Source organism: Camelina sativa, chromosome 4 (genome assembly GCF_000633955.1).
Source record: "Camelina sativa cultivar DH55 chromosome 4, Cs, whole genome shotgun sequence".
Lineage (NCBI taxonomy): Eukaryota > Viridiplantae > Streptophyta > Magnoliopsida > Brassicales > Brassicaceae > Camelina > Camelina sativa.
Window position 1 is genome coordinate 25,785,518 of NC_025688.1, and position 11,651 is coordinate 25,797,168.

Consider the following 11,651-nt stretch of genomic DNA (forward strand, 5'->3'; position numbering starts at 1 on the left):
TTTCCCCAAGTGTTATTTATTATTAATCGTGTGACAAAGAAAGAGAAAATAAATTTGACATCTTTAGGTAACTGAAAAATTTCCCCCTTTGCATGCATAAAGACGGAAGCTTTGGAGAGACTGAAGAACAAAAAAAGATTTTGGGAGAGAAAAAAAAAAAAGAAGAAGCAAAGCAGTGTCACTCAAAACCTTCTTTCTCTCACAATTTCTTCTTCTTTCTGGGTCTCTCTCTCTCAGTTCCGCCATTTTCACTCTCTCTCTCTCTCTCACTCACTCAGATTCCTCCCTCTTTTAAAAACCCTCGTCCCCCGACCCGTTGTTTCGTCTCTTCTCCGGGTTCAGGAACCAAACCGGGTCAAATCCTCTGTTGAAATCGTCGATTCTTAGGTATTTCTTCTTACCCAACTCGTTTTTTTTGGGATGTTAAACGGGAAAACAAAGCTCCATCATGACTCCGGTGTGTGTGTGTTTTTGGGGTTTTTGTGGGTTTGTTGTGGTTTCGAATGTAGGGTTGAAATTTCGGATTTTTTGGTTTACCATGTGTTACTACTGCTTCGATTTTGTGGAAACGAGTGGAAAAATTGTTTCTTTTCCAGATTTGAGAAGTTGTTCTTGATTTTTGTATTTTTTTTTGTTCAAAGACTCGATTTTTATTTGGAAATTTATGGGTTTTCTCAAGTTAAATAGCTCAAATGTCTTTTATTTCTCTGTTGCTTTACATCTGCTAACTCGGTTTTGTTTGTGTTTGGTTTCAATTTTTAGGGTTTTGTGTCATGGAGGAAGAATCTTCTTCATCAGAAATGCTAGAAGGAGAGATTGTTGGAATCACATTTGGTCTTGCAAGTAACCATGAGATTGTAAGTTATTACTCTCTGGACTTGATCCATTTTGTTTTGCAATTTTTTGGTTCCAAGAGTGATAAAAAGTTGCATGTACGGCTTTGTTCATCATGAGTTTTTCAGAACTAAGGCTTGCGAATAGCCAAAACCCTCTATGTTTTGGTTATGCTTTGCTTGGCACTAAATTCATGAATTTTAGTATAATCCTACTCAGCTCTGTGTAATGCTAAGTGCTACACTTTTGCATATATATGTTGTTCTGCGATATATCCTCTGCCACTCTTCTATTTCTCACTGGACTTTAATTCTTTGTTGCAGTGTGTAGCATCGATTAGTGAATCTTCAATCAATCATGCCAGTCAACTCTCTAACCCCTTCTTGGGGTTGCCTCTGGAGTTTGGCAGGTGTGAATCGTGCGGTGCGACAGAGCCAGATAAATGTGAAGGTAATCCAGTTCTGTATTTCCTATATTTTTCTTCTGCCATTGTTTGTTGGAATACTTCTTCAGGTATCGATCTTTGTTTCTACATCTTCAGGTCATTTTGGTTATATTCAGCTTCCAGTGCCAATATACCATCCTGCTCATGTTAATGAACTGAAACAAATGCTGAGCCTTCTGTGCTTGAAATGTCTGAAGATAAAGAAGGCAAAGGTATTACCTCGTTGAGTTTTCTTAAAGTCCATGTGATATGATTTTGTAAAATCTTTCATAAACCATATAAAATCTCGACCAATGTTTTTCACCTTTCTGAGTACAGAGCACAAGTGGTGGTCTGGCGGAGCGCTTATTAGGTGTCTGTTGTGAGGTGAGTAATGCCATATACATTCTGATTGTTTCCTTTTACCTGAAAAGGAAGTTGATAAATGTTTCTTATGGGACCATATACATTCTGATTGTTCAGCATTTAGTTAGTTGTCCAAGTTTTCCGTCAACTAGTTGCATATAGTAATTGTGCTTCTTTTGATCCATTCAATGAAAGTAACAATAATTAATTATTGCGAAGCAGTAGTTATTGGTATTTTTGTGGCACCACGAAACATTAACTGGTTATATGTATTATTGCTGAACGTCTTGGATTTTTAACTACTGAGTTATTGTATTAGGAAGCTTCAAACATCTCAATCAGAGATAGATCATCGGATGGGGCCTCATATCTAGAACTGAAGCTCCCATCTAGGTCAAGACTGCAGGCGGGTTGCTGGAATTTCTTGGAAAGATATGGTTACCGCTATGGAAGCAACTATACGCGGCCCCTGCTGGCAAGAGAGGTTTTTTACTTTCTTCTTCGTGCTTATGTTTCTGTTTATGGTTACATTCTTTTTGTTTGTTTAAATTCATTCTCTATTTTAAAGATGTTTTGTCTCTGGAACCTGATGATTATGTTCTTTCCATGTCCTTTTCCATATGCTGGGAAAACAAATAGGTAAAGGAAATTCTAAGACGGATCCCTGAAGAAACAAAAAAGAAACTCACAGCAAAGGGACATATTCCTCAAGAAGGATACATAATAGAATATCTTCCAGTCCCGCCTAACTGTTTGTCAGTGCCAGATGTTTCTGATGGTTTCAGCTCCATGTCAGTGGTAAGCCAGTTGACACTAAAATCCTGTGTTGAGTTTATTGAATGCTTTGGATTATGTTGTAACTCCTGGATTTGTGTCATTCTTTTTTCCAGGATCCTTCCAGAATTGAGCTAAAAGACGTTCTTAAGAAAGTGATAGCCATAACAAGCTCTAGGTCTGGCGAGACAAACTTTGAGTCGCATCAAGCTGAAGCCAATGGAATGTTTAGAGTGGTGGATACCTATCTGCAGGTTAGGGGTACTGCCAAAGCAACAAGAAACATTGACATGAGATACGGGGTGTCTAAGATCTCGGATAGTTCATCTTCAAAAGCTTGGACAGAAAAAATGAGAACATTTCATCCGAAAGGGTTCAGGTTTCTCTTCCCGTAGCGTCATCACTGGAGATGCGTACAGAGATGTGAATGAGGTAGGCATCCCAATTGAAATTGCGCAGAGAATCACTTTTGAGGAAAGGGTTAGTGTCCACAACATAAGTTATCTACAAGAGTTAGTAGACAACAAGTTGTGTTTGAGTTATACTCAAGGTTCGACGACCTATTCTTTAAGGGATGGAGCCAAGGAGCACACTGTGCTTAAACCTGGGCAGGTTGTTCATCGCAGGGTCATGGATGGGGATGTTGTGTTTATCAACCGACCCCCGACGACACATAAGCATTCTCTTCAAGCGCTTCGGGTGTATGTTCATGAAGATAACACCGTGAAGATTAACCCTCTGATGTGTAGTCCCCTCAGTGCTGATTTTGATGGTGATTGTGTCCATCTGTTCTACCCACAGTCACTTAGTGCTAAGGCAGAGGTTATGGAGCTCTTCTCTGTGGAGAAGCAACTGCTTAGCTCCCATACTGGACAGCTGATTTTGCAGATGGGTTGTGATTCTTTACTATCTTTGAGGGTTTTGCTGGAGCGGGTGTTTCTGGACAAGGCAACTGCTCAACAGTTAGCTATGTATGGCTCTCTGTCTCTGCCACCACCAGCACTAAGGAAGTCCAGTAAATCTGGCCCAGCTTGGACAGTTTTTCAGATTCTACAGCTTGCCTTTCCAGAGCGTCTGACCTGCAAAGGTGACAGATTCATGGTTGATGGAAGTGATTTGCTGAGGTTTGATTTCGGGGTTGATGCGATGGCATCCATCATCAATGGCATTGTAACTTCAATCTTTCTGGAGAAGGGTCCAAAGGAGGCACTTGGATTCTTCGATTCGCTACAACCTCTTTTGATGGAAAGTCTTTTTGCTGAGGGGTTTAGTGTAAGTTTGGAAGACTTATCCATGTCTAGGGCAGACATGGATGTGATTCACAACCTAATAATCCGGGAGATTTCACCCATGGTGTCTCGCTTGAGATTATCATATGAAGATGAATTGCAACTAGAGAACAGCATCCACAAAGTGAAGGAAGTGGCTGCTAACTTTATGCTGAAGTCATATTCCATGCGGAACTTGATCGACATCAAGAGTAACTCAGCAATCAACAAGCTGGTGCAGCAGACAGGCTTCTTGGGTCTTCAGCTTTCTGACAAGAAGAAATTCTACACGAAGACTCTGGTAGAGGACATGGCTCTCTTTTGTAAGAGACAGTACGGCAGGATTTCTTCATCTGGCGATTTTGGAATAGTGAAGGGCTGCTTCTTTCATGGGCTGGATCCGTATGAAGAGATGGCTCATTCAATTGCAGCAAGGGAGGTTATTGTTCGCTCTTCAAGGGGGTTAGCTGAGCCTGGAACTCTCTTTAAGAATCTGATGGCTGTTCTTCGGGATATCGTGATTACAAACGATGGAACTGTAAGAAACACCTGTAGTAACTCAGTCGTCCAGTTCAAATATGGAGTTGATTCTGAACATGGACATCAAGGTATTTTTGAGGCGGGAGAACCTGTTGGAGTATTGGCAGCTACTGCCATGTCAAATCCTGCGTATAAGGCAGTGCTTGATTCCACTCCAAATAGTAATTCATCATGGGAGCTAATGAAGGTATAGCAATATCAAAGCTGCCTCCTTAATACAGCTTTGATCATCTGTATTGTTGTATAATTGTTTTCTGTATTTGTCCTTTTCCCAGGAAGTTCTGCTCTGCAAAGTCAATTTCCAAAACACTACTAATGATCGGCGCGTAATCCTATATTTAAATGAATGCCATTGTGGAAAAAGGTTTTGCCAGGAAAATGCTGCTTACACAGTCAGGAACAAGCTGAAGAAAGTTAGTCTTAAAGATACTGCAGTGGAATTCCTCGTCGAGTAAGAATTGGGTTTTACTTTCGTATGTTGCTCTGTTAATTTTTGTTTTTTTCGGTTTTACTAAACCTCTTTGCAATATGCTTTCTGTTTACTTGCATGCAGATACAGAAAGCAACAAACTATATCAGAAATTTTTGGAATTGATTCATGCCTACATGGCCATGTTCATCTTAATAAGGTTTGAATTCTGGTTCTTTTACTGTTGAATCTTTATGAAAGCCTTTACCTGTCATAGAAACACTTTACTATAGTATTATCCTTTTCTTGCTGTGTAATTGGTGTTTTTGGTTTACTAGACATTGTTGCAAGATTGGAACATCAGTATGCAGGATATCCTTCAAAAGTGTGAGGATGTAATTAATTCACTAGGACAAAAGAAAAAGAAGAAAGCTACTGACGACTTCAAGAGAACAAGTTTGTCTGTCAGGTTTGTACAATGATTCGCTTTTCCTCTGAATGTCGTCTTTTGTTGAATGTTATGCATAATTTTTCCAGAAGCAAGTCTGATGTTGATTTCTAGGTTTCCAGTTATTTTCTTTCCATTTTGTTGTTTCATATCATTATGTCTACATGTTTAACTTTATTTTCTGTTAATTAATTGTAATTATCTATTCTTCAATGAACAGTGAGTGCTGCTCTTTCCGAGATCCTTGTGGGAGCAAAGATTCAGATATGCCTTGTTTGATGTTCTCCTACAATGCCACCGATCCTGATCTAGAAAGAATTCTTGATGTTCTTTGCAATACAATTTACCCGGTTCTGCTGGATACAGTGATCAAAGGTACTTGAATAACACTTTCATTTTTGTTTATTTCTCTTGTTTCCGTTCCAGTCGGTTTCTTCTTTGATGGGGGTGCAATGTATATGAAAGAGTCTTCCTTGCAAAATTTTCTAGTTATATGGCTTGCAAAATTTTGTTATTTGCCAGAAGTTTAATGAACCAAAATATTTTCTCAACTAGTCTGATTGATTTGTCCTCCAAGTTGTGATCGAAATTCTGTGCTATTAAGAAAGACTATGTTTTAGTAAGATTTCTAGATAAATGTTTTTGATGATACTCCTGTATCTAAACTGAGCAGGTGATCCACGGATTTGCTCAGCAAATATAATCTGGCATAGTTCAGACATGACAACGTGGATCCGGAATCGTCATGCATCCCGCCGGGGGGAATGGGTTTTGGATGTCACTGTTGAAAAATCTGCTGTCAAGCAAAGTGGTGATGCATGGAGGGTTGTGATAGACTCATGTCTTTCAGTGCTTCATCTGATAGACACAAAACGGTCAATCCCTTATTCTGTAAAGCAAGTGCAAGAATTGCTTGGGTTATCCTGTGCTTTTGAACAAGCAGTACAGGTACTTAATAACTTACGACGTGATCCGTGCACTGGATCTTACACTTAAGTCATGATACTTCTGACATATTACATGTTTGGTATCATGTTTGTTATTGTTTGTGTAACGAAGTTAAATTTAAGATGTTGATTTGATCTGCAGCGTCTATCAGCTTCAGTGAGAATGGTCTCCAGAGGAGTCTTGAAAGAACACATCATTCTCCTAGCAAACAACATGACTTGTTCAGGGAATATGTTGGGTTTCAATTCTGGAGGTTACAAAGCTTTGACCCGATCCTTAAACATTAAGGCTCCATTCACAGAAGCAACTCTGATTGTTAGTAGTTCAATCCTTAATTGTCTAGTACAAATTATTTTGTAAGACTTTATACTGGCTCCATGTTAACAGGAATTACTTTTTGTGCTTTTAGACACCAAGAAGATGTTTTGAGAAAGCGGCTGAGAAATGTCATAAAGATTCTCTATCAACAGTCGTTGGGTCTTGTTCTTGGGGAAAACGCGTGGATGTTGGTACAGGTTCACAGTTTGAGCTTCTATGGAACCAAAAAGAGGTATACATTCTCACTGGGAATCATATACCAATTGACTGAGGTTTTCTCATATAAGCTTGTTACGCAATTTAATGTAATTTGTTGTCAACCTATCTCCAGACTGGTCTAGATGATCAAGAAGAAACAGATGTGTACGGCTTCCTCCAAATGGTCAGATCCACGACAAATGCAGATGCATATGTGTCTTCCCCTGGTTTTGATGTTACAGAGGAAGAAATGGCTGAATGGGCTGAATCGCCCGAGCGAGACTCTGCCCTTGGAGAGCCTAAATTTGAGGACAGTGCCGATTTCCAAACTATATATGAAGAAGGCCAGCCATCAGGATCCAATTGGGTGAAAAGTTCTTCGTGGGATAAAGGTTGCAGTGGTGGCTCAGAATGGGGACTCTCAAAAAATACAGGTGGTGAGGCAGACCCGGAGTCTAATTGGGAAAAGACTACAAATGTTGAGAAGGAAGATGCCTTGTCTGGTTGGAACACTAAAAAAGATGCTCAAGAATCTTCCAAGTCAGAATCCAACTGGGAGAAACGTTCTTCGTGGGACAATGGTTGCAGTGGTGGCTCAGAATGGGGAGTCTCAAAAAGCACAGGGGGTGAGGCAGACCCGGAGTCTAATTGGGAAAAGACTACAAATGTGGAGAAGGAAGATGCTTGGTCTGGTTGGAACACTAAAAAAGATGCGCCAGAATCTTCCAAGTCAGATTCAGGGGGTGCTTGGGGCTTAAAGACAAAGGATGATGATGCAAATACAACACCAAACTGGGAAAGAAGACCAGCTCATACAGATTCTATTGTTCCAGAAAATAGTGAGCTGTCTTCTGACGTTTGGGGACTCAAATCTGTTTCAGACAAATCTTGGGACAAAAAAAACTGGGGAACTGAATCAGCTCCTTCTGCATGGGGTTCAACAGATGCTGCTGTTTGGGGTTCTAGTAACAAAAAGAACTCGGAAACTGAATCAGATGCTGCTGCTTGGGGTTCGAAGAACAAAACGAATTCTCACATTGGATCAGGTGCTGGTGTTTTGGGTCCCTGGAACAAAAAGAGCTTGGAAACTGAGTCAGATGGTGCTACATGGGGTTCTAGTGACAAAACTAAAACAGGTGCTGCTGCATGGAGTACTTGGGACAGAAAAAACATGGAAACTGACTCGGAACCTGATGCTTGGAGTTCCCAGGTCACAAAGAAATCTGACACTGAGTCAGGTCCTGCTGCTTGGGGTGCTTGGGACACAAAGAAATCGGAAACTGAATCTGGTCTTGCTGGTTGGGGTACCGGGGACAAAAAAAAGAATTCTGAAACTGAATCAGATCTTTCTGGTTGGGGTACCGGGGACAAAAAGAATTCTGAAACTGAATCAGGTCCTGCTGCTTGGGGATCTTGGGGACAGCCAAGTCCCACTGCAGCAGACAATGATACCAATGAAGATGATGGAAATCCGTGGGTTTCCTTGAAGGAGACCAAAAGTAGAGAGAATGATGATAAAGAGAGAATCCAGTGGGGAAATCCAGCCAAGAAATTTCCATCTAATGGCTCACATGGAGGCTGGTCCAATGGTGGTGCTGCAGACTGGAAAGGAAAAAGGAACCATACTCCTAGGCCACCTAGATCTGAGGATAATTTGGCTCCCATGTTTACAGCAACGAGACAGCGCTTGGACTCATTCACCTCTGAGGAGCAAGAGCTTCTCTCAGATGTTGAGCCAGTCATGAGGACTCTCAGGAAAATAATGCATCTGTCTGGGTATGCCTTTCTAGTTCTTAAGCTCAGTCTATCCAATATCCAGTTTTATGTACAATTAGTTATGCTGTTTCACATTTCCATATACCTATTATGCTTCATCTTTCTAAAACTGTGTTCTTTCGATGAAGGTACCCTGATGGAGACCCAATTTCTGATGATGACAAGACGTTTGTCCTGGAGAAGATTTTGAACTTCCATCCCGAAAAAGAGAAAAAGCTCGGTTCTGGTGTTGATTTCATCACGGTAAACAACATGCTCGATTACAAATTCAGTTTCTCTTCTGAAGCTTACTTCGCCTTATGTCTGATGTGAAATTTTTGGTTAAACAACAATGTAGGTTGATAAGCACACCACATTCTCAGATAGCAGGTGCTTCTTTGTTGTTTCAACTGATGGGACCAAACAGGACTTTTCATACAGAAAATCCCTCAATAACTATCTGATGACGACATACCCCGACCGCGCTGAAGAATTCATTGACAAATACTTCCCAAAACCTCGACCTAGCGGAAATAGAGACAGGAACAACCAAGATGCCACACCACCTGGGGAAGAACAGTCTCAGTCTCAGTCTCAGTCTCAGTCTCAGCCTCAGTCTCAGTCTTCGTCTCAGACTCAAGCCCAGTCTCCATCTCAGACTCAGGCTCATTCTCCATCTCAGACACAGGCTCAGTCTCAGTCTTCGTCTCAGAATCAGACTCAGACTCCATCTCCGTCTCAGACTAAGGCTCAATCTCCCTCTCAGACTCAGTCCCCGTCCCAGACTCAGACATAAACTCTTTCTGACTTGACAACAAAAGAAGGTATGGTTCATTTAGCTACACCATTCAGTCTCCACTGTTTTGTTTTGAGATGTACATAAAGAGTGGAGCGAATGGCGGTTTCTATTTATCATAAAAAAGACTCTGTTGTGAATTGCAAAACAATGTGTAAATGCAGTTCTCTAGTTGCAGATCGTTTGTCCTAAAATCAGGTTTAGGTTTCGGTGACTGGTTAAGTTTTAAAGTCTAACGGCATTGTAATGATGTTTGACATTGACATATTTTATTTATTGAGCAATGCATTTGCAAATCTCATTTGCTTGTTTGAAGTTTAGATCACCAAAGCCATTGCCTTAACGGATGATAAATAGTTTAAAGACATTATTAATTAATACCAAACTGGAAGTAAAAGAGAAATTACACTTTATTCAGAGGATTGATAAGTTGTTTAAATACTTTTTTTTTTTTTTGGGTTCTTTAAATACATTCATATGAACATGTTTTACGGTGGCCTAACTCATATATTCTCCCTAGACAGCGGTTCTTACAAGAACCACATAATGGTCGAGAAGTATTACGTTTGCGAAGAACATGAGCCCTCGTTACCCATTTTTGAAAATATTGACCGGGCATCATATATGGGTCTCTACCAATTAAGCACTCAATATGACAAGTGGTGTAACACTCGTTGCACCAGTAGAATACTTTTGTGCATGTATCTTTTAAATTACGTTCGCATACTTCACACCATTCTTTCTTACTTACTTCATCATCACATGAAATTGTAAGAAAGTGTGTGTCATGCTTATACCTTGCTTTGTATGGTAAGGTTGCACACTTGAAACATAGAATAAAACTGCATTTGATGCAATTTAATGGTTTTAGACATTCTGTTTTGCATACGTGACATATGGGCTTTATTTCTGGACCTAAAGCTAGGAACAAGGGATGTTCATGACCTTCATAATAAAACGGCTCAGAAATTGAAGCACACCTTACATCTATCTTGAAGTCACATACCCTACACCCATAGGCAAAGCCAAGAGAAGGACGACCACAAGTGTCGCAATGGACAATACTGTGAGTAAATCTTTCGGCAACCTCCAATATAAGTGGATGAGGATGTAACGCATGTTGGATTCTACGAGGAGCTTTAGCACATGTTTCATGGAGAATGAACTCACACTCTATACAAACATAGAAGTTACCTTCATATATAGGAAGGACACACGCTTGACAAAGCATGTTTTCGTCATAAAATTTGCTAACCTCGAGTCTGAGATGATGGTCATGAAGAAAATAAAGTATCACTCCTTCAGATATCACCTCGAATGGCCCATCATCTTGTGTTATATCACCTTCTTCTGATACACCTTCGAGTTCTTTTCCATCCCACACATTCTTCCCAGTAGCACATATTGGATGAACAACATAATCACTACACTTGTCACAAGTATATGCAGCACAATCATTGCTAATACTTAAACGACAAACTCCACAAAACCATTCTCTAGATGGAAGAGAAAGAGTGAAGGAGATACGATGGTGATGACGTGATATCTTGATTATGTGTGGAAAATTCATACAATCATTATGAGCAACAAAGTTACATCTGAAACAGACGTAGGTGGGATGAATTTTTCTCAACATACCACAAAGGTTACAAGTTAAGGAAGTTTGTCTGGGGAAGAAAGTGAGAGGGTGGACATGATTTTTAGGTGGGTCTATAACAAAGGGTATTGGCTTCATCGCACATATTGGATGCATAAAAGCCTGACATATGGTACAATGATATATCAACCAATCTGCTCTTCTTCCGCAACACAAACACTTAATTTTGCGAGACAAATTATCATGCAAGAAAAGTTGGAAAGAATGCTCAGGGTGGAAAGGGTGTTTGATTTTAGGTGGAGATTGAACGCATTCTTTATGTAATTTTATGTCACAGTAGGTACAAAAGTAATAGCCTGTGCCGAAATTTGAGCCTTCGCATATGTAGCATTCACCACTGGCATCAAATTCTCTATTGTTGCACCAAAACAAAGGCATTCCAGGATGATCATCAGAGTTCGCTGTTATAGAAGACATGTATTTGAACGGGCATAATAAAAGAGGTTGGAGAGGAAGGTCAGTGGAAGAGGTTGGGGACTGTGTTTGTGGTGTAGGACAATACTCAGGGTGATGGTACTTCAATAATAGTTTGCCATCCTTTTCTTCCTCATGAAATGCACCGTTAGAATACATGTCACACTCTCTTGGTCTTTCTTTATTGTATTTCTGTTAAAAGCTCTTTTAAAATCTTTATTTTTCTTTTCATACAGGATATCAAGTTGTTAACAATTTTCCACTATAAATATATATAAAATTTGATTCCAAAAGTTTTCTTCTAGTTTTTATTATTGGATCCTTAACAAGTAAGAACATAAATAAAGAATGGTGGATTGTGTTCTTTTCTTTTTAGTGGTAATAATGTTCTTCTTTACATGCAAATAAAGAATCAACTATTCTTTGCATTTCGTTTTCGTCTTTTTTGAAAATTTCTGACTCTTCTTGATTAATGCCAAAGAGAGAATAATTTGAGATTTAA

General features: G+C 39.8%; 1 protein-coding gene and 1 pseudogene across 1 annotated transcript; one reads left to right on the forward strand and one right to left on the reverse strand.

Moving 5' to 3' along the window:
* LOC104782467 lies at positions 121-9,398 on the forward strand (annotated as a pseudogene).
* Positions 9,535-11,368, reverse strand: LOC104782468. Its single transcript, XM_019244334.1, has one exon. It carries the CDS (start codon positions 11,306-11,308, stop codon positions 9,542-9,544), a length of 1,767 nt encoding a protein of 588 aa, XP_019099879.1. The 5' UTR covers positions 11,309-11,368; the 3' UTR covers positions 9,535-9,541.